We start from the raw sequence: 22,590 nt of genomic DNA on the forward strand, positions 1-22,590 counted from the left end.
TAAATACAGCTGAACTGTACCTAAGCAGTTATTTTTTTCACATACCACTAGAGGGAGCCAGCATGGCACCTGTGGTCCCAGTAACACTTTGAGAATCACTGGTATAATGTATCAAAATAATCTAAAATGTCAATCTATACCAAATTATTTTTATCATATTATTGCAATCATCACAATTTTGTTGAACACTATTGCATTGACTGTACATCCTAAAAAAAAAAAAAAAAAAAAAAAAAAAAAAGAACAGTATATTAATTATAATACGCAACCAAGAGGCCCATATTTTCAGACGTTTCTTTTTCCAATTCACCATATTTTGAATATGCAACACAGCACGGTGACTGATGTCCAGCATTAAGCGGAGAACGTCACTCCGACAGCAGCGTGGAGTGAAGCGGCTTCAGGGTCCTCCTGCTGGTCCGCCTCTGCTCCACGATGGGGGCCGCTCTCCTCTTGGGGGAGGGCGCGTGGCACAGCATGTCGTCCAGGGTCCGCCGCGTCACCCGACCGGCGCGCTCCAGCTGCGAAAGCACCCGCTCGGCTTCGGCCGCTCGCTCGCCGCCCTCGGCCCGCAGGCGCAGCTGATCCAACTGGGAGCGAATGAAGGAAACGTCGAGGACGCTCGACTGGTGGCGTATCAAATGTGTGCGACGAGTTCTTCGCACTCACCACCTCTTGAGAAAATTCCGGCTTCCTGACAAACGACGGGCCTTTCGAGAGTTTGGCCGCAGAAAAAAGGATCGTGACGGCCTCTTGTGTCGCTCCGGACATCGCCAGTAACAAAACCTAATTCACGTGGTGAGGGGGGGGGGGGGGGGGGGCAAAAAGTGTTAAACAGGAAATAACGTGAACTTTCGCGCTTTATTTTGAAGCAGACTCACCTTTAGGTTTTGGCACAGTCGACTGTCTGTGCTCATGATTTGCGAAAACAGTAGTTGTGCCTTTTCAATGTCATTCTAAGGAGAAACAAGAGTTATTATTATCAGAATTACACTGAGCCCGCGCTATATCAAGGTTCATAATGGTCCCCCATTATATTGCAGGTGGTTTTTTTTATGATTATATTTGGGATTTTCACCTTGAACACATCAGCTGCGATTAAAAGGGTTTCACTGTATACTCATTTTCAAGCACAATTACAGACTCACCTGTTTGAGTGCTAAAGCCACAGCAAAGCAGTAAGCGTGCCTGGGGACAAAATGCCCTTTGACCTGAGCCTCCTCAATGAGCGACGTGCAGATTGCGTGCGACTCGGTCGAGTTCTGATGTCAAAAAAACAAAGATAAACAGAACAGCACATGGGCGGGGCCTTCGCAAAAGGTGAAAGGAATGTGTAATTCCATTGGAGCAACGGGACTGTTTTTTTTTTTTTTTTTTTTTTTTTAAACCAATCAGATTTTATATTCATCGTCATGGGGCCAAAGCGCTGGCCCTAGATGATGTCAGCATTTTTCTGACCTCTGACTGATGGGTCAGAGCAAAATTTGTTACACAGGCCGCGGCTGAAGGTTTTTTGTTGTTGTTGTTGGTTTTAACGCACCGTAAACAATTTATACATTTGCAGTTACCAGTTTATAGCAGACAGCAGACGCCAGCATCAGCGTGTCTTTGTTGAACGGCACACTTTGGCTCCTCATGGACCGCAACACCTCCAGGGCATCTGTAAAGCATTTGCCATTTTGAAACCCAGCAGTCGATAGGAGGAGGGTCCGTGCATATTGATTGACTTACCTTCATGACAGCCTTTCACGAATAACATGTCTATGGCGATGTTGAAGGAAGTGGGGTCGCCGAAAAAGCCTCTCATTTCCTGTTCGTGACGGCAAAACGTCAACAATACACAGTAAAGACTTCTTTTTGCTGTGCAAAGTTATCAAAGCGGGTATTGGCTGTAAGTGAGAGTAAAGATTCACTTTGACATTTTGCCAACAAACAACAAATCTTACTGCAGCTTACTGAGCAGTTGTGACCGTATATTATATTATATAATATAAATATACACACACGTGTGTACAGTGGAGCCCCAGCACCCGCAGATTCAGACTTCTTTCCAAAAAATTTTCCTCCTTTTTTATTTATTTATTTATTTATTTATTTTTTAGGGGGAGCCAACCCCAAAAATTATTTTTGGTGGTTTATCCCCTCATATTCAACAATTTTGGGGGGGTTTAAAAAAAGACTAATAAAATAAATGTCCAATTATCCTTGGATTTTGACCATTTGTGGTCCTTACCACCCCGCAAATAGCGGAGTCTACTGTATATTGACTATAATTCTACTTTTGCCAGTCTTCTTACACACGTATCTGCACTTCTACTTAAGTACAGCGCGCGAGCACTTTTGCCACCTCTGATACGCACCTTATCGGTAAGCGTAGCAGCGGCCATCTTCTCCAGTCCCAGCTCGTAGCACAGTCTCATGAAGACGGGGCCAAACTTGAACTCCCCGTGCGCCACGTTCCTGTTTTCTGCATGGTACCTGGGAACACGCCGTGTCGTGGCCTCAGCGGCAGCCCTGCGGAATATGACGCGAAACGTACCGTACCTATAAATGGCGTCTCGGGCCGTCATCATGTCCTCCGCAGACTGACACAAGTGGAGCAGCAGCTTGAGCTCGTCTCGCAAAACCAGGCTGTTCCTCCGCAGCTGGCGGCCGAACAATTCGATAAAATTCCCTGCGAACACCACGGAAAAAAATGGCTAAGACCAAACCCCTTTCGGTGCGGCAGCGATTGTCAAAATGTGCTATGCTGACTCCTTCTAGTGGTCCGCAAAAGACTAATTGTTTAACGTTCGATTTTTTGTCCCCCTGACTTTTCATATAGCTTTTTTTTTTTTTTTTTTTTTTTTTTACTTTAAGTACAGTTCAGTTGTATTTAACCTTGAAGTCAAATACATTTGCATGATCTTTAGGAAATATTCAAAAAAAAAAATATTCTGTGAACTTTTATTCACAATACATTTTAATGGAATGATTATTTAAGCTTTCCCCCCGATATTTAAAAGCAGTGTTAATGCTTGACGAGAAGTACGGAACGGAGTAAGTTTAGCTAGCGGCTAACAAACAAACAATGGCCGAGTTCATGTTTGACAGGTGAAATGTCACTGGCCCTAAATATGAGGAAAGTTTTAAAAACCTTTTGTGAACAAAGGGCTTTGTGCATTTGAGCCCATGAGTTATTGACAGCAAAAAAATATATATTAAAAATAAATAAATAAATAAATTGTATTCAAGTGCATTTCATTGAACACTATGTACACGAGTTGAATCATCAGAATATGAGTACTTTTGCCTCTGTGCCAGTGTTTTCTAATTCAAACCAGTGCACTTGTTTTTGTGTACTGCACCATCTGTTCCAGTGAGAAGGTGAGCCACTGCCAGCTTCCTTCGCTGGAAATCTTCAAGTCTGACGACATCCTCAGACAGCAGATGCCTTCTCGCTGCACATTTGGACAAATACATTCGTGTCTTGTCAGATGCAAAAGAAGTATTGCAAGTACATGTGTGACCTCTGATCACACAGCCACCGAGATGTCTCCAATCTCATCCACAAATGACTCGAAATGTGTTGGGCTCACCTCCTAAACGCCACCCAACCCAGCCTGCTTGTAGTGACGCTGCAAGTGAAGTTGGTTGGCGCAGAAACGAGCGACAACATGAAGACGAAAACCTCTGCAGCGCCATATTGCTGATTTTCCGGCGGTGGACTGGACCGTACCACCGACGCTAAACAAAAGGGGAGGCCGATGCCAGCGCCAGAGCCTTTGAACACTCTGTATGTCACCACGTCACATTTATCGGATTGCATAACGCTTAAATCACACATATACGGAATGTATATGTTAATTCTATGTGATAACTCTGTTGAGCGTTTTTTTTTAATTCTCGATAATAATTTGGCACATTCTTATACGGCAACGCTGCCCGCTGATTGACGTGCCTATGTGACGACCATCTTGGTGGGGGCAAGGTTCCCTCGTGTACATTCATCCACCCATTTTCCGTACTGCTTCTCCTCACGGGGGTCGCGGGCGTACTGGAGCCTATCCCAGCTATCTTCGGGCGAGAGGCGGGGTACACCCCCGAACTGGTCGCCAGCCAAGTAATTTTCAAAATTAATTATTTATTAATTATGTAATTATATCATATCATTAACCGACCAAGCATGTTTTGGGGATGTGGGAGGAAACCGGAGTATCCCGTAGTCGTAGTAGCAGTACACAGGCACGGGGAGAACTTGCAAACTCCACACAGACGAGGCCGGATTTCGACCTGCAACCTCAGAATTGTGAGGCAGATGTGCTAATTATAACTTGGTCATTTCTCAACCAATTTTCAGGAGGTTTACTTCCTAGTCATAATAATAATTCATAGTGAATTATTATTATTATTATTAATAATAATAATAATATTTGATTATTTAAATTTTACACGTTTTTACAGTGGTTTTATTATATGTATTTTATAATTTTAACATTTTAATTGTTGTGTGGTTTTTACACTGTGGTTATTTTTAAATCTTTTAATGTTGCCATTTCTTTTTTATTTTTGCAGTGTTTTTCCTTCATTTCATTTCATTTTACACATTTAATTATTCAAGAGACCGCCCCTCTCCCCAAAAAATCAACCAGCTGGTGGTGCTGTTGCAGTAAACTGCAGTAATATTAGCCGTTCGTCATAGAGGATAAAGAATACACGCCTGTAAGTATTGTTATATAGACGGTCTACACGTGTTGCTGCACAGTTGACGGCTCGTTTCTCGAAGAAGACGCTTTTTTGTTTTGTTTTGTACTTTTTCTTCTACAGGGGACTGATAATCGGGGGTTTGTTTTGTTACCGTACTTGTACTTGACGTACAGAACGTTTGTACTTTTGCCAACTCAACTCATCATCGTCATGATAAAGTCATCCCCATTCACAAACACCCACGCTTTGATTTCCCCGCAACAAGAAGCCACACGTTCGCTTCTTCCATTTTCTTTTGAGTTTATCCCGCCGTGAACTTGGCTTTCGGTTCTGGTTCCGGAAAGTGCCCGAGGTGCCGCGTAGAGAGAAAGCGGCCGTTGATCACAAAGCGGAGCACACGGCTAACAGAGCAAGGCTGAAAAAAGATTTAAAAAAAAAAAAAAGGGGTGCGTTAATGTGCCCAAACATTTAAAGCTGCAATATACTGATTATTAATACGCATGTTTTGTACAAATACCACATTTCCGTGAGTAGATGCCAAGTCCCTGAATAATCTACTTGATGAAATAAACTCCACACCCCAATTAGAACTCGCCTGAACAGGTACGTTGTGCCATTGACAAAATTGAAAAGACTAAAAAAAGACAATAGGGAACACTTGTTTGTGTTTTCTTCAACATACTTCATTTTTATTGTTATGTTTTGCAATTTGGAATCATTCAGCAGTGGTGGTTGTTACACATCGCACACAAACAGTCGGAAAGCGCTAACGGATACTTTGACTGGGAACAAATGGCGAGAGCTCACGTACAATATGAGTTTGAAGAAGGTGCGAGGGCGGTGGTGAGAGCACAAGAAACATACAGTACAGTATATACCGCACGGCCGCGGCAGACAAACATCGTCCACGCGAGGAAAAAGGCAGATTATTAGAGAGAGTTGAACAAGAAGAAGAAGAAGAAGAAGAAGTGAGAGTTTTGCTGTATTGTCATTGAAAGTTGGTGTTTGGTCGCAATCGTCGAGCCCGGGCTTTTATTTAAGACATATCCGGTGAGTTGCAATAGCCCAGCGGTTGGTAATATTCATCCGGTACAGTGAAGCCCCGCCCGCACTCTATCGCAGATTTTCACCTATCGTGGGTGTTTTACGAACATATTTACCGCGATGAACGTGGGCTCACTGTATGGTTGTTCCCGTTTTGTTTTACGTGTCCATTTTTGGTGTTGCAAATTATCATTCGCTCTCATTCACCTTGAAACTGGTTGCATTTAGGCTAAATCATTGAGCGTTGAAGCGCTAATCCCGAGCATTTCTCAAGAAATGCCTCGTTAATTGACATACTGTGCTGAGTCTGCCTTAAATTAATCAATGTTTGGATGGAAAGGAGTAGGCCGAAGGTAATCGCACGCAGCTAGCCTGTTAGCTTAGCTGGAAAAGTTTGCTAGCGCCGCAGATCATAACGAGGCCTCACATGAGTAGCGTAGCTGTAGCATTTTTGATGAATGATCTAAGTAGCTAGCCTGCCTGGTTAGCTTTGCTGGTCCGAGCTCACTACCGCAACGCGTCGTAACCGGGCCCCATGTTAATAGTGTAGAGTTTGCATTTTGGTTAACGAGCAAAGTAGCTACGCTTGTTAGCTTTAATAGCCCAAGTTCGCTGGTCCCACGCATTGCAACCAAGCCCCACCCGAGGAGGCTAGCATTTTTGTTAACGAGCTAACTAACGATGGCGTCGCATTAGTGCATGGATAATACAAGAACATTACTAAGATCATTGCAGACAAAATTTATTTTTGAGGGATTCAAATGAGTATGCAGACGACCGCATAGCGTTATGTGATTGGCCGGTCTGCATTTCGAGGGTGTGGCTATGCGGAAGGTCAATTAGCGCTAAATCTGCACCCAAAATTACGACTGGCTCAACTCTGCACATTCTTTGATCAAGCCCCCCTAAGCCCCAAAGCCCTGTATTTCTTCATGGAAGTCTGAGGAATAAAGCTAATGCTAATTCATGCGCACAGCTATTCATCACTATTTTACAACACCTTAGCGCAGGATTTTGGCCTCCGTGTTCCCAAAAGTGCGACCATTCGAGGATGTTTGTCCGTTAGCGTGTCGTTAGTGTTCTATTTGTCGGATACATTCATTACTCAACATCCCAGTAAGGCAAAGATCTTGAAGATCTTGTTGTTTCTTGAACCATCCGGTAAGACTGAAACTCATTGTGTTGTACTGAAAAGATGGGTGGACACAGTGAAAATCAATACATGTATTTTTGCATTTCTTTCACCTAAAATGTGATCGTCTCAGGGTGTTGTAGCAGTTCCTCGGAAAAGTCGTGAGTTGAGATTTATTCGTGCATTGTGGGTGTTTTATTTGATGTCTGTGAAAGTAGGTGTGACTGTTTCGGTTTTCAGGCTCCACCGCTCGGTGACGTTCGCGCATCGTTAAGGCGACAGGCTCCCAAAATCAACGACCTTGTCCTACATTTCTATCTTACACGCCGGGAAAGACTCGTCCTGCATGACCACCGTGCTGCTGCTGGCCAGGACCATAATGTTCAGCTCCTGCTGCTTGTCGTGGCTCTCCTGGTACCACTCCCTCATCACGTCCGTGTCGTGGGTCGGTATCAGCGTGACCTGACGGCCGGAAGAAAGCAGGAGTTAACCGTTTAGAACCGACACCATCGACATTTTCACTGCTAGTTTGTTCTCTGGATGTTCAAAATTTTGGAAGATTTGTTTTTAGAACCCAACACACTTATATGAGCTCATCGCCTGTAATCACCCGCTGTAACAGAAAGTCAGAGCGAAGGCATACGGGCATAAGTAAGACACTTTTGGTGTTATTGTCCCCATTATCCTAAGATGGGACCGGCTCGTTGAAGAGACTCAGGGCTGCGACTAATTGCTATTTAGCATAATGATGAGTTGTATTTTAATAACTCGTTTTTAACTGTTTCTTTGACAGTCCAACTCTGTATTGCTTTATTTGAAACTGGAATTAAAAAGGGTAGGCACCAGTGCTATATAGCTGTTAAAAATAAAGAACCAGAAATACCTGCATATTGTTTTCCCAGCGGGCTTTCCCTTCAAGCAGAGCGTCGAGGACGGCCCGACTGGGCTCCTGAGACGTCTGGTCATTGCCGCTGACCACATAGTATGAGGAGCGCACCCGCTGGAAGAATTCGGCATCCACGTTCTTGGCATTGCAGTGATTGGGGATGTAAACCAAATCCATGTACATGGGCGGACAGTTGGGTAAGGATGCCACACTCGATGCTTTCCCGCCGGTACCTCGAGATGCCGACGTATTGGTTGCATTTTTGGCGTCTTTCCCCTCCCCGACACTCTTCTTAGGAGAGGCGTTCTTTGAGTCCTTCGCTTTTGACAGACCGGTTTTCCGAGCTGGAGAGGAAGCCTTTTTTGTGAGCTTTTTCTTCTTGGGCTTTTCCGCAGCTTCCGTGTTAGCATTGTGGCAATTTTCTTCAGCTTTGAGGGCCTCCGGATCGACCATGCAGACATCATGGGGCCCCGCAGATGGAGCCGAGTCCCTGAGTGCCACTGGAGGAGGATCCGCGTGCCTGTATGTGAGGGTTCTATCGGTGGGCAGAGTCTCTGAGTCGTCCTCTGAATCAATGTTAGCATCTGCCGTGATCGAGGGGCACTCCTCGGTCCCTGGCGGAACATCAGAATCGGTCTGCGAGGGGGCAGATTCACTGATAGATGTGGGAGGAGTTTCCTCACATTGCTTGACGGGAAGCCTCCCCCCTGGAGGCGGAGGCCCTCCTCCCACCATCTCAAGAGGCTTCTCTTCCTCCAGGGCGCTCTCCTCGTTGATAAAATATTCAAGGGGATTGGGGTTGATGAAAGACGGTGAGAGTTCTGTCTTGGGATGACGGTATTCACACGACGTGACTAAACAGAGGTCGACATCTGTCTTCGACATGCCAGATGGACTGATCTTGGAGGAATCTGGCTCTCTGAAGCTGCAGGCTGCATTGTAAGTGCACGCATATGACGACAGAGGTAGATGTGACTGGGAATGGTCTTTTGGTTTTATGGGAGATTTCGTTTCAAATGTTGAATCTTCACATATAAATGGGTTGGTCTCCTTTTCTGGCAAAGGTTTCCCTTCGTCTGAATACCATAATGATGATGATGACAGGGAAGTCGTTGCAGAGGGTTTGTCATGTTTCTCCTGTGTGACAGACTTGTGCTCCGCTGATGGTGAAATGGAGCTGATGTCTCTCTCCACGGGACCTCCTGAGACTGGGGATGCCTCACTGGAATGGGGAGAATGGGGGGGAGAGAGGGTGAAAGAGGCTGCCTTCGGCATTTCAGAGGGTTTGTCAAGCTTTTCCTGTGTGTCAGACTTGTGCTCCGCAGACGGCGAAGTGGGGCTGATGTCTCTTTCCACGGGACCTCCTGAAACTGGGGAGGCTTCACTTGAATGGGGAGAATGGGGGGGGGGGAGGGTGAAAGAGGCTGCCTTCGTCATTTCACAGGGTTTGTCAACTTTCTCCTGTGTGACAGACTTGTGCTCCGCTGATGGTGAAATGGAGCTGATGTCTCTCTCCACGGGACCTCCTGAGACTGGGGATGCCTCACTGGAATGGGGAGAATGGGGGGGAGAGAGGGTGAAAGAGGCTGCCTTCGGCATTTCAGAGGGTTTGTCAAGCTTTTCCTGTGTGTCAGACTTGTGCTCCGCAGACGGCAAAGTGGGGCTGATGTCTCTTTCCACGGGACCTCCTGAAACTGGGGAGGCTTCACTTGAATGGGGAGATTGGGGGGGAGAGAGGGTGAAAGAGGCGGCCTTTGGGGTGACTGGAGACCCGTCCGTCTGCTCAACCATCAGGGGCAACTCTGTCATTTGGCATGGGGTTGTGACTGAGGGAGTGGACTGGGATGCGTCTGACGGGGTCACAGACGCAGCATGAGCCGAATCAGCGTCGTCAAAAAGCAAATGCTTCTCGGCTGTTGAGATTTGCTCCTCGGATGGTCTCACGACATCTGAAGGACTGTCGTTAATCTCAGTCGGACCGTTCTCGGTAGCGCGCGAGTTGCTTCCTGCAGATGGGTGCTCTGGAGATTGCTTGCTAAAGTCAAGGGCTAAGGAGTGGTCGGGAGACTCCTGGCCAAACTCCATTGACATGGTAGAATGTTCAGGCGACTTTGTGTCATGCATCTGTGTGTTGGCTTTTGTCTTTGGTGAGGTGTCTGGGGAGATGGACATGGGCCGAGGGCAGTCCTCCTTGGATGGAGATGCCGCCTCCGCCTCATGGAAGGTAGTCGGCGTCTGACCGACGGAAACGGACAAAGAATCATCGACTTCTGTTGAGTGAGGAGAGCCGACCTCAGCGTGAAGGGAAGGGGAGTCAGTGGTGGGCTCTGGCAGAGAGCTGGTGGCGAGCGAGGCAGTGGAAGCTGAGGCTAAATGCGAAAACACGTCCTCTGCTACCACTTCCTCCAGAGGTGTGCCTGACCTGTCTGATGCACTGCCTTCGGAAATGGACATTTTGCTCTCTTCTTTGAAAGCTGTGACGGAATAAATATCCGATTCCTGTCTCGCCAATGTTGTTGAGGAAAAGACTGATCGGCCGATGTCATCCATTTCCTTCTTTATGGGGGAGTCGAGTTCAGTTGAAGGCGGGCCTTTTGGAGAGGAGGCAACCTTCTCCGTCGGGGAGAAAAACTCTCTCTCATCAGGCTCAGGTGTATCCCTGTTGGAGGAGACCTCTTTGTCACTTGTAACTTCGACAATAATCGGACCCTGATCTTCGTTTTCCGACATGGGTGGCAGAGCTCCTGCTTTTTCTTCTACAGGGGACTGATAATAGGGTGTGTGACCGGAGGACTGGGGGGAGCTTGCCCCTTCCAATGTTTTGTCTTCTGGGCTGAGGGTGGAATCACCTGTTGCTCTGGTGCATCCTGCTAAGGTGGTGGACAGTTCAATAGGGGTGGCAAACATTGACGGGGAATCAAAGTTGTATTTTTGGTCACTTGTGGGCGAATGCACAAAAGGTGATGTTGAGGCCAGCCTTGCCGATTTTGTGTCCTGCTTTTCAAATGTTTCTTGAAGTGTGGTAAAGCCTTCTGCTCTCCCTTCACCAAGAAATTTGTCCTCTTCTAATAATGATGGTGGCGATATTGTCGAAGCGGTGTGGTTGTAGTCTTGGCCCTCCGTTGCATCGCTCTTGGAGTAGTCCGAACCAGGTTTACTCTGAAGTAAAGGTAGTTTGTTCTTCTCACCCTCTCCAGATTGCGATATGCCAAATCTGCCAACCTCCGGCGACGGCGAGTCAGTCCCGTCATTGCCCATTTCGTCGCTCAAGCCGTCCCTCGGAGTCAGCATCTCATCCATGGGAGTCGGCACACTGGAGATCTCAATGGTGGACTGCGTGAGGCCAGAGGTGACTGTAAACTCTTCAGGCGCTTCGTCTGAGGCAGTTGAACTCTCAATGGCGGCCGGAAGCATTTCATCGTGGATGGACGCGGCGGGGCAAACGGGCGATGACTCTTTGGGTGATGCTGAAGAAGTCAGTTCCTTTTTCTCCGCTATGCTTTCGCCCGTGTGCTGATCATCTACACGTTCGCGAACATCAAGACGTTCACAGGGCTCGTTTTGATTTGATGCCACTTTCTGTGGCTCGTGAACCTTCTCGGTTTCCCCTTTCTCTTCGTAATCTGCTCCGTCGGACGCTTCTTCCGTCATGCCCTCGTCTTCAAACTTCTCACTCCCGCTGCCATTGAGTTTTCCCTTGAGAGCTTGTTCATCTGGAGTCGCTCCACTGTCTCCTTCGGCCTCTGTTGTGGCGATACCCTCATCGACAGACTCCAGTGCCTCGGGGGACTCTTTGGTCTGCATCGGCTCTTTACGGTGGGTCATCGCAGCCTCTTCTTCGACGGTGTCTTGTACAGCCGCTGCGTCTTCCACCAGATCTTCTGCTCGGAGCTCTTCAAAGTCCTTCGTGAGGTCTTCAGGGGAAGACATAGCAGCCCTCTCTGCCTCCGGGTCCACCGTAAGAACAACTTCGGCAGTGGCATCTTTGGCAGCATCCGCCTTTGGCGCTTTTGAAGCTCCTTTGGCTTTCAGCTTTGAGGGTGTGCCTGCGTCTTTCCTTGACACATCTTTTTTCAGGAACTTTGGTTTGGGGGACAGGCCTTTGTCTTCACCAGAAGCAGATACCTTTTTGGTGTCTTTTGACAGCTTTTTAACATCCTTCTTCGGCTCCCTCTTTTCATCCTTTTTCTCCTTCATGGGAGAATCTCTCCTGACGTCCCTTTTGACGTCCCTCTTCTTCGCTTCCTCTCTCTTCACCCTTTCATCTTTCTTAATCTCTCTTTTAGGCGTGTCCTCTTTTTTGGCTAGGTCTTTTTTAAGCTCCTTTTTCTTCTCCGGAGATATTTTAATGTCTTTTTTGGCAATCCTCTCCCTTTCAGGTTTCACTTTGATGAGAGACGTCTTTTTTTCTGGTGTTTCTCTCTGGGACGTTTGGTCTGGTTTTACCTTGGCTTCTTTCTCGGGGGCCTGTGCCCGTTCCTTCCTCAGGGGGGTCTTTTCTTTCTTCTCTGTCTTTTGTTGCTTTTCATGAGACAGCTCATCGGCATCTGCCTTGGCTTTCTCTGCCACCTCCTCCTTGGATTCCTTCCTGATACCTTTGCTTGGTGACTGCTTCGGGGTGGACTTCAGGCTCTCTTTGCTGTCTGTTCGGTTTTTCATCTTGGCTTGCTTCAGTGTCGGCGTCGCCGGCAGGTCGACAGGCATTGCTTTTTGAGTGACGACGGCCTGCTTCAAGAAATCGAGGTGCTTCAGCTTTTCTAAACCTTCAAAGATGTGCCGCTGGCTGGCATTTCCCGGAAAGAGAACGCGCACCACTTTCTCCGAGGGGGTCGCGGGGTGCCACACGATGAGTGAGCTTACAGAAGTCAAGTAAGATATGGGGAACTCCGCCTCTTTCCCGTTCGGCAGCAGCATAGAAGCGGTGTCCTTTCCGCTTCCTGTCCACTGCTTCATGAAATGCTGCATCTCTTTGCTGTTCTTCGCCGGATTGAGCACGTACATCTCGAGCTTCCCCACGCCCATCTTCTGAAAAAGGATAATGGGTTCAATCGTGTTTCCGACAGGCCGCTGCAGTGGCTCCGTTCTCAGATTCAGCTTAGTGAGGAATCGCTGAGTAGCCGCCGCCTCCTCGAGATTCCTGCGCACTCTGTAATTAGGTTCGGGGCTTTCCAAATTTTCCGGAAGATTCACAAACACAACGCCGATATCCGGCGAGATCATGTTCTTCACCCAGTCGCTGTTCGCCGTCGATCCCTGTGACTGCTCCTCCTCCAGCTCCGCAATCTTTCTTTGCAGCACGCTGTTGATGCCCGGCAAGTTGTCATCGCCGATGTGGGTTAGCAGGATGGAGTCCACGCGGTCTAGGTGCCTCACCAGCTTCCAGAAGCACGACTTCCTGTCGGAGCCGCCGTTGACGAGCATGTTGAAGCCGTTGACGGCAAAGAGAGCGGAGTCGCCGTGGCCGCCGGGGAAGATGTAGCAGCACGGCTTGGAGAGCTTGAGGAACCCACCGGAGGCCGGAGGTTCCAGCATGTCAAAAGGCGTCTGGATCTCGACGGATTCGGACAGGTACTCGGTGAACTCGGAGAGGCCCTCCATTTCAGGGAGGATGAGCGTCGGGTTCAGCTTCATGTTGATGAAGTCTTGGAGGTTGTGTTTGTCTAGGTTGGAGTTTTTCCAGTCGCCTTGATCGGGGCAGAAGAGCGTCAAGTTGGCTTTGTTTTCCGGGTGAACGGTGCTCAGCAGTTCGCCGATCTGAAACAACGGAGAATCGGTTTGCTATTTTAGTCAGTAAGTTTTGCGACAGGGAAGAAACGGTGAACTCACCTCTTGGTCCGTGAATATGTCGATGAATTTGGAGAAGGAAAACGATCCGGACTGAAGTATGAGCTCGCCGGTGCTTTCGGTGCATTGGCCCGACAGGACGAGAAGCTTGCGCCTGGCGGAGTCGGAGATCATCAATCGAACCTACAAAGAAAACACCACGGGGCTAAGTGTCGTTCCGTTTGCAAGTGGGATAAATCTTTCCCACTTAGGGGTTGTGAGAAGGCATGTAGGGTTGGAACATTTTCAAAGCTGCTTTAGATCCAAAAAACATGGACCAATTTAAGTCGTGTCATGCCATCGCCACGGCAATTTTGCACGGATGTGTGCTTCTGCTTGAATTTGATCAATTACCTCTCATCCCCATTTCACTCCCACACATTCGAAGAATTTTACAAGTTGGAATATTTCTATGATTCCCCATATTGACCCCCGGTGGGAATTTACCGGGAATCTTCCGCAAATGTACGAATTGTAAGCAATTGGTACCCCCTTCGCGAACCCTACATCTGACTTGGATTCGAAAATCAACCGTGCAAAATAACAACGTTACTGGCTAAAGAGACGCGGGGAATAGAAACACTTAGCTGAGGCTCAAGCCAATTTATATTCTAACGAGCTTAGCGACACCGCTAGCTAATTGGCCACGCCGTGTTGTGACCTTGTTAAGGGGCAAACTTCGACTGGTGACGTGACCAGCGGCTCGGCATCTCTGACGTTGCCTGTCAAAAGGAGACGTTGAGGATCACTCTCATCTCCAAGGCTGCAAACTCGGAAGCGCTTGAGGAACGTGACGCGGGACAGGTAGGCTACAAGCTCGCTCGCTGCGTTTTACCTCGGTGCTGACGGTTTCGTCTGAAGGGTTGATGAGCACCACTGTCTCCAGCACGTTGCTCTTATGATGAAGAATGCGCTGCCCTGCAAAAAGAAAAGGGAAAACAAAAATGTCACTTGTCCCGTGCCCTCCCAATCCGCCGTGTCAATGCTGAAAATGTCCACGTTGCACCAAATTCCACATTTCCCACACACAAAACCCATTCAAGTCAACAACAAAACAGCTTTTGCCGTCTTTGCCGTTACGAATTCAGAGTGTCGCGCTCGTTTGGAACACCTTGGCCACGATTTTCCACACGACAATAATTCTCACATCCTCCAAGTTTCACACTTTCACAATCAAATCCCCGACTTGAAGAGCGTTTACATTTCTTGACAGGCTCAGACCATTTGAACTTCCAAATGTTCAGGACAACATCGTGGGAATTATTCAGGACATTTTCCGACTTGCCAAATTGTCGGCGTATCTGAAGCTTGCTCCTAGCGCAAAGAAGAAGAAAAAAACAACAACAACAAACTCAGCACTGTACAAATATCAGTCATAATTTCAATGATGATTCTGAACAGATGAATTTCATTTTTTGTGTGTGTCGTCTGTATGTAGGGGACAATATTGCACGTGTGATTTATGCACGCGTGTGTGCGCAGCAGACACGCCCCAACGAGCTTGATCTTAAAGCGGCAGCGTCCTCACAGGCAACACGTTTTCTCTTCCTTTGTCTCGTGTGAGCGGGCGTCGGCCTCAAGCCGCCGTTAGCGACAGACCGTCGCAGCGGGCGTGACCCCGGCGATTAACCGTCGATATTCTGCCCGGATGCAGACTGTCCCGCAATGAAGCGCACGGGAGGAAATCAATGTGGAAGGCACCCGACCAAAAATAGATCAGTGGAACAACTGCAGAGCAGAGCGTCCCTCCTTTTGTTTTCAATTTAAAAACAAACAAACAAAAACAAAAACGCTTACGTAAGGAAAATAAAGCGGTGTGCCGCCGAACACTCAGGTGGACAACAAAGGGAAGACGCTGCAGTGAAATCCCGTTTATCGGGGGGCTATACTGTACGCTAGATAACAAAAACCTATTTAAATTATTCCTACTATTCCTCGCTCCAAATAAGAGGCAAAGCGTGCTTGCTTCAAGCTGCTGTTCATCTAAAACTGACACACAAAAAAAACAAAAGAGAAGTAAACATTGTACATTTCAACACCAAAATGTTCAACCAAACCACACGCACGAACACACGCGCGCGATGTTGTACATGTGCGTTTCCGCACCTGCAGACATTCTCACAGGTCTTTGGGAATAACACCTACGGAAGATTTCATACTTGATATTGTATAAAGGCTTTCAGTGTGTTTTTGTACCTTTCTGTCGGTTTAACTAGAAGACACAAGAGGTGAGTCCAGTCTGTCTCCTTGAGAACAATAGCGAGAGGTGGAGAGGCACACATTCCCGCGAGAGGAAGGAAAGTTCACCGTTGGGAAAAAAAATACAAAATTGTGGGGGGGATCGCTTGTTGCTAGGCGGAATTCAGAGGTCTTAGACAGTCATTTGCGCACCAGGATCCAGACGTGAGGCAGTTTACGCGCAGAAATGAATTTCACTATTGAATCGTGGCTCTGCATTGATTACGAATGACGCAGAGAGAAGGAAACAATCAGCAGATCGATTGACAGATGAGCAACGATCGACATGCAAGTATCGTTTACAGGTCTTGAAGCGTTCAATTTCCCACAGGACGACAAAAAATAAACACAATTGAACGTGAAACCTGCGTGGGATTATTTTGTCTCATGAAAGTCAACACAAGCCTTAATTACGTTTTATTGATCGCAAAAAAGGTTTTGTGGTCTGAAGATTTGAAATCGGCATCAAAAATGGATCAAAACCAGATATGTTCCATAGTGAATATAAAAACTGATGATAGTATCTTATGATTTGAATATATTTTGAGGGATAAAAGTGATGAGAAGTCGTGTTTATCCTTATTTTAAAAAAATGTAAACTGACGAGATAAAGTTGCTCTTTTACAACACTGAAGTGTTGCGTTTGGGTCCATTTGGGAATTTGGGCATTCCTTTGTTAAAATGGCGTTGATGGGTTTTTTTCCCAATTCAATTGGGGAAAATAGTACATCGAGATTAAGATCATGATAAATTTGTTTATTCTTGTAGGATTACAAACATATTATTGGGGGGGGGGGGGGGGGGGGGACTTTATTTCTCAGCAAGGAAAATCTGAGAAATATACGACTTTCTTTGGAAAACAAAGTTGAAAAAAAAAACAATTGAAATTAAGATGATGATAATGACGGACTTACTCTCGTAGGAGTAAAAACTAATTACTTGACCCCCCAAAAAAACTACTTCTCGGAAGAATACAACTTTTTCTTTGGAAAAAAAAAATATTTTTCCTTGAAAAAAACCCAACATCTTTTTTCCTCCTGGAATAATAGCATTTTTTTCTTTTTTCCTCTGAAAAAGTAAGATTTTTTTTCTCATAAAAATATATATTTTTTTCCCTTGGAAAAAAACCTATCCTGTTTTCACTTGTTAAGTAAGAATTCTCCTGGGAAAAATGATATATTTCTTTTTCTAAAAAAAATAATCTGTTTGATCTTTTTGGAAAAAAAAATAAAATCTGCAAAAAAACAAAACAGATTTTTTTCAAGGAAAAAAAAATCCCCAGTAAAATCAGATTCCAAAAATATATATCGACTTTTATTTTCTTAATGCTCCTGCATATTGGCAACCAACTTACTGTACATTCTAGATGTATTTGCAGCAACACATCTCCTCGTTATTTCCGCCCACGCGACCTCCAAGTGCTGCGATGCATCGAGAAAGGATAATCACATCTGTCCTCCTCCCCACCAAAACACAAAAAACAAAACAACTACTGCTTTGTAGAAAAAAGAAAAAGAAAAAAGATGTTATCTGTCAGAGTTCCTCAATTAGTATCTTGTCCCAATACTTTTTGTCCGGACTCAATGCGCAAAACATCAACGAGCCGGACACGGATGCCGCATCGCTCACTGCGACCGGCACGCCGTTAATTACAAGCTCCCAAATTAGCCGCGCGCCCGCGCCGCTGCTGCTGTGTGGCAGAGCTCCGGCACGCGAGCGGGGAAGGTTGCTAGCGACAAGGACGGCGCGGAGGAGACCAAAGGACGGAAAGGCGAGAGAGAGTCTTTTGATGTTATTGTTCAAAATTACAGCACGCGACCTCTGAAGCACTTCACAATCAAAATGGATCTAATAACACGACCAGAACCAAATAAAAACCATATTCGCCACAGATGCTGATTTGGCTTCGCTGTTTGTGTTCAAATATGTTACGGGAAGAGTTGTAACACCGCAACACCGATGCTATTCGTTCGCCTGTCTATGGCATTTTGCATTGTTTGTTAGCATTGAGCTAAATGGACTTTGCGGTTGTTTTACATACATCGACAAAGTGCAATTTTGGGAGTTTCCCAGTAAACTTCAACTGGGAGTGGCAACGAACATCTTGAATTTGGGGCGAATTTGTCACTTTTGCTGCTTGTTGGGAAGTGAGTTGAGTTGCCACCATACACTTTTGTCTTCAATTTGGGCTTGCAAGACAAAGCAAAAAAAAACCAAACAAAAAACTGGCCACATGACGACTTGTACGTTGGGTGACTTGTATCACAAGGCATCAGAATTCAGGTCGTACATGTAGGTTAGTGTTCACGATGGCGCTGAAGGCGGCCTTTGAAGGCCTCGCCGACCCCGACCACTCCCGACTGATTGTGACGCAGTGGATTTTGTGGGCGCGCGCGGGCGGCATGCCAAGCAGACGGCGGAGGCCCACCGACATCCGCCTCCGCCATCTTGGACCCGTTCTATTTGGACGTGGCCCCTGCCTTTAGCTTGGAAGACGTGACGGCATAGGAGAGAAAAAAGAAAAAAAAAAAGGATTTTCATGTGCTACCGCATGGTTTTCACTTTCATTTATGCCACGCGATACGCCGCAGCTCCTCCAATTGTGCCCGCCACTTCAACAAATAAACGCCTCACCCGAAGAGTGCGCCAAGCGAACCGACGTCATTGCAGATACAATAGGGAAAGGGGAGGCGTTTATTCTCCCTAAGTGGACCACGGCGACTCATTTGGACAATGCCTCTGATGGAGTCATGACCACGATTTGAGGAAACACGCTAATATTGACATAAAAATGGATTTGCACAAATAAAGGCCTCCCCTCAAATACAAACCAAACCCCTGGTACGCAGGGAGCACTTTCTGCAGTTGAGTAAAATGACCGTACCCGGTCACTGTAGGAGGAAATACGTTTAGAAAAAAAACACATTTGTAAAAATAAAGGCCTCCCCTCTAAGAAAGCTTACAGCCTGGCGGAAGGCCGATACTCTCTGCAGTTGAGTAACAGCCACCACTGTATGTAGAAGGCGATTAACGGGGTAATCGGATTACCTTTGATGTCTGCGGAGAAACGCGCCGAGTGTCGGGAGACAAAAAGTTTGAGTTCCTGGTCCAGGTTGCAGTCCATCAGATTCGCGTCCCACGAGCGAATGCCTGCAAAAATCAAACCACAAAATATGCCTGATATTCACGTTTTTTATCCAGATATTACAAGCATTGTTCCAACGCAACCCGCATTCCCCTCTCTGTAAAAAAAAAAAACTTCACAAAAGAAAAAGTACAATTGTGTGGGGGTGGGGGGGTGGGGGGTGGGGGGGGCGGATTAATGTCATTTGAATTCATGTCAGTTGGGGAAATTGATTTCTCATAAATCAAGGTACAAATCACTGAATAAAAATGTTTAAAGTCTGCATCATGTACATTACATTTCTTAATTACTGTTCACTTGTATTTAACTTTTAAAATAATGATCAAATCTCATTCACTGCCAGCCCTCCCAGTTTGACTTCTAAAGCCGTCAATGGCAGTGCACGTCGTAAGGTTTTAGCTTTCATATGTTTAAGCACGGTGTCAATGTTTTTACTCCAACAAAGAACAAAATCAGAGAAATCGCTCATTTTTGCAGTACAATCTCTTCGAATGTTTTTTTTTTTCCAAGCTGAAAAATGAAATGCAGGGGCAATAATATGGTGCGCAGATGACGCATTGATCTGATTTCCGCAGTCCTAACGGCCCTCTGGGGGAAAGCAGGAGGTGAAAATGATCCGGTCAGATCCGGTCAGACGGCGGGTCAGACTCGGGCCGGGCTGAGTCACCGCTCGACGTCCGTCGCGGTCGCCGGGCAGGATTTCGCCTCGTCGGAACAACAATCGGGGCGGGGCGCTCCATCAACGCAAATTGCGCTTTGATGCCGAGGTGGGAAATGAAACTAATAAGAAGAAGAAGAAGAAGAAGAGAAAAAAAAAGCTCTTTCTGTAGCTCAAAATGCACTAGTCGTCAAGAAATATAATGACACAATGCAGTTAAAAATATATATAAATATATATGCAAAAATAAGGCCAGAAAAAGGAGTTCATTTTTTGAACTTTACACAATAGGAGGGTTTAGAAAAAAAGAAAAAGTTGAATTACTGCGTGTCACTTTTGACTCCTGAAAATGGAGATGTACTCTCTCGACATAAAAAGCCGACAATGACTGCAAAACAATTTTAATATTATTTATACTAAATGTTTAATCCTAATGTTTCAGTTCAAACAATTCGAATATGTTTGTCTGACCCGTTACAGAACAGAAAGAAAATGCTTACACATTATGTCCCTTTTGGAGATATGCTCTTCACAATGTAAATAGAGTGCAATTATTCAAACAATATTTTCACATTACGTATGGAAGATGTTTAATCCTATTTATTATTATTCTTTAAACCTTGATTTTCAAACGAGTCAGCTTGACCTGCAACATAACGGGTGTTATCAAAACATTTGGATGACATTTAATGAGTGGACGGCGGGCCGCAAATGGCTCCTGGGCCGTGGGTTGCACACCCTGTCATGGGAAAACAACGGCGTCATCTATTAGGCTTCGAAACTCTTTCCAAAAGTATTGGGTCACACCGTATCGTTCGTTTGTCATCCAATAGCGATCGCCGCCTTCACAAAGTGCTCCTCGTGGCTTCCCGTAGGGACCGCAGTGCGGCCCGCGCCACGCCCACCGGCCGGTGTGGGATGAGAGGGCTGGATGCAGGATGAGGATGAGGAGGAGGAAGAGGAAGGAGGGAGGGAGGGAGGGAGGGATGCTCCCACGGGAAGGAGCCTCAAAAGCAGGTGAATTCTCGAGAATGCCGCAAATCATAAATGATAACAAGAGTGTTTCTTGTTATCATTTTATGTTATCAACGTGCGTTCGTGCGTGCCGGCCGCGCCCCGTTGCGTCCTCGCCCTGCCGGCTTACCCCTCTCGATGTCGGCCACGGCGCACTTGAGGTGGTCCTCCGCGACCACCTCGCCGAGGACCACCAGCAGGTAGAATTTACAGTCGACGAAGTGGCGCGCGGGGCTGCCCGGAGCGCCCGCGGCCGGCCCGGGCGTCACCGCCGCCGGCTCCGTCATCGGCGGCGTCGCGTCGGTCGCCGCCGCCGCCGCGCTGTGCACCAGTGCGGACATCCTCGCGGTGCTCTCGCTCTCGCCTTTTCTTCTTCTTCTTCTTCTTCTTCTTTTTCTTCTTCTGTGTTGCGATGCTGCTTGCGCTGCAGTCGGTGCGCGAGTGAGGAGGACAAGGAGTGGCTCCGGCTGCCCGCAAGACCCCCAACCCCCCCCCCCCCCCCCCCACCCCCACCCGACCGCCCTTCTTTTTCTGCACACTCACCGCTCAGCTGATGTCACTGGCAACGAATCAAACGCACCCTCCCGATGAGGAAGAGGATGATGATGACAACAAACAATTCCCCATCGATCCATCTACTGTATCTCTGATCTTTCTTTCTTTCTATCCATCTACCTACCAATGAAGCAGCCATCTCTACCTCCATCATCTCTCTCTCTGTCTATCCATCTCTGTGTTTCTCTCCATCATCCATCTATCTGTCAATCATTCACCCATCTCTCTCTCTCTTTGAGGTGTGCCTTTTATTGGTGTTTACGGTTTCTTGACTGTTCATCTCTCTCTCTCTCTCATCCATCCATCCAGCTATCTATCGTTCTCTCTATCCATCCATTTGACCTTGTCGTGTGTGTCGTCGTCGTCCCCCCCCCCCCCAAAAAAAGGTGTGTCTCTTTTGAGGTGTGCCTTTTATTGGTGATCCAGGTGCCTGCAAAATGTTATGATGGTTGATGTATTACAATAATAACAAATGGAAACAGAAATGACAGCCATTGTGAACTGAAGAAACATTATATCACCTTTAATCCTTTCTCGTTCTAAAGGGAAGACATTTTTGGCGATTAATGCCAAATACCCTTTTTTTTGTTTTTAATTTTAAATGATATGAAGTCATATTGTGTGACTATAAAGTGGCGCCTTGAGATACGAGTTCTATTTGTCCCGTGAGCACGCTCATAACTCTCCCCCCTCAGAAAAAAAACATTAAAAAATGTATCGTGTTTTTTCTTTTTTTTCAATAAGGAAAATAATGCTCTCTAACAGTACTTTATAAAAAAAAAAAAAAAAACGTAGTAATAAGAAAATGAAATGAAGTGTAAAGAATGAAACAGTGCAACTTTGCTCGCATTTACGTAAGTTGCCCCAACAAAAGCGACCAAACGACCGTCTCGGAAAAAAAAGTAGCAAAGCGCGCTGACATACAATGCGAAACGTCACGGATGGGCGAACGGAAATTAGCACGAGCACCACAAACCGCTACTTGAACACACACGGAGCAGCAACGCATACAAACAGAAATCACAACAATCATATATTATTATTATTTATTATTATTATTATTATTATTTTACATCAGCTGTTATCTTTTTCCCGGTGGGAATAACTCGGTGTCTATTTGCGTCTATTTGCTCAGCACAATACACCTAAAAGGGATTTCCCTTTGCAAAAGCCGCGCCTGCGGACGGCTTGAAAGAAAAGTGAGAAAAGAAGAAACCCACATGAAACGCGGCCACATCAGACAGGAAGTGCGGCGGCGTGCGGACGCTAAGCTAGCTTGACAGCCAGCGTCCAAACCGCTTGAAAAGAACTTCAAATAAGCCAATTAGGGGACGGCTGCGCCGCGGCGATGTGCCCCCCCCCTCCCCCCCCAAAAAAACGCGTTGCATTGTGGGATTGAAGTCATTCGG

At 46.5% G+C, this 22,590-nt stretch overlaps 2 protein-coding genes across 4 annotated transcripts; both read right to left on the minus strand.

Moving 5' to 3' along the window:
* Nucleotides 1-224: 224 nt before the first annotated feature.
* On the minus strand, nt 225-3,697 carry ptcd2 (pentatricopeptide repeat domain 2). Of its 3 annotated transcripts, XM_061698718.1 has the most exons (10): nt 3,579-3,697; nt 3,348-3,440; nt 2,545-2,674; nt 2,361-2,478; nt 1,732-1,810; nt 1,569-1,660; nt 1,149-1,262; nt 882-956; nt 670-786; nt 225-590 (listed from the first exon to the last, which is right to left on the minus strand). In XM_061698718.1, the coding sequence occupies exons 1-10, from the start codon at nt 3,682-3,684 to the stop codon at nt 369-371; spliced, it is 1,146 nt and encodes a 381-aa protein (XP_061554702.1). In that variant the 5' UTR covers nt 3,685-3,697; the 3' UTR covers nt 225-368. The 3 variants fall into 3 exon arrangements, with proteins under 3 accessions (XP_061554702.1, XP_061554701.1, XP_061554700.1); XM_061698717.1 differs by having other exon boundaries at nt 673-786; nt 2,361-2,674; XM_061698716.1 differs by having other exon boundaries at nt 2,361-2,674.
* Nucleotides 3,698-5,368: 1,671 nt separating this feature from the next.
* map1b (microtubule-associated protein 1B) lies at nt 5,369-21,057 on the minus strand. The gene is made up of 6 exons (XM_061699131.1): nt 20,757-21,057; nt 18,858-18,959; nt 14,407-14,489; nt 13,575-13,715; nt 7,746-13,502; nt 5,369-7,324 (listed from the first exon to the last, which is right to left on the minus strand). The coding sequence occupies exons 1-6, from the start codon at nt 20,965-20,967 to the stop codon at nt 7,169-7,171; spliced, it is 6,450 nt and encodes a 2,149-aa protein (XP_061555115.1). The 5' UTR covers nt 20,968-21,057; the 3' UTR covers nt 5,369-7,168.
* Nucleotides 21,058-22,590: the final 1,533 nt, after the last annotated feature.

This window comes from Phycodurus eques, chromosome 15, assembly GCF_024500275.1.
Source record: "Phycodurus eques isolate BA_2022a chromosome 15, UOR_Pequ_1.1, whole genome shotgun sequence".
NCBI classification, from domain to species: domain Eukaryota; kingdom Metazoa; phylum Chordata; class Actinopteri; order Syngnathiformes; family Syngnathidae; genus Phycodurus; species Phycodurus eques.

Excerpts from the sequence above, each read along its gene's own strand:
- ptcd2 (XM_061698716.1), bottom strand. The coding sequence starts at position 3,684 with ATGGCGCTGCAGAGGTTTTCGTCTTCATGTTGTCGCTCGTTTCTGCGC. Across the intron at positions 1,811-2,360 it reads CTGCTACGCTTACCGATAAG|GAAATGAGAGGCTTTTTCGG; the intron begins GTGCGTATCAGA and ends CGTCACGAACAG. Across the intron at positions 591-669 it reads CGGAATTTTCTCAAGAGGTG|TTGGATCAGCTGCGCCTGCG; the intron begins GTGAGTGCGAAG and ends ATTCGCTCCCAG.
- map1b (XM_061699131.1), bottom strand. The coding sequence starts at position 20,967 with ATGTCCGCACTGGTGCACAGCGCGGCGGCGGCGGCGACCGACGCGACG. Across the intron at positions 14,490-18,857 it reads TTTCTCCGCAGACATCAAAG|GGCAGCGCATTCTTCATCAT; the intron begins GTAATCCGATTA and ends TTCTTTTTGCAG. Across the intron at positions 13,503-13,574 it reads ACATATTCACGGACCAAGAG|ATCGGCGAACTGCTGAGCAC; the intron begins GTGAGTTCACCG and ends CCGTTGTTTCAG.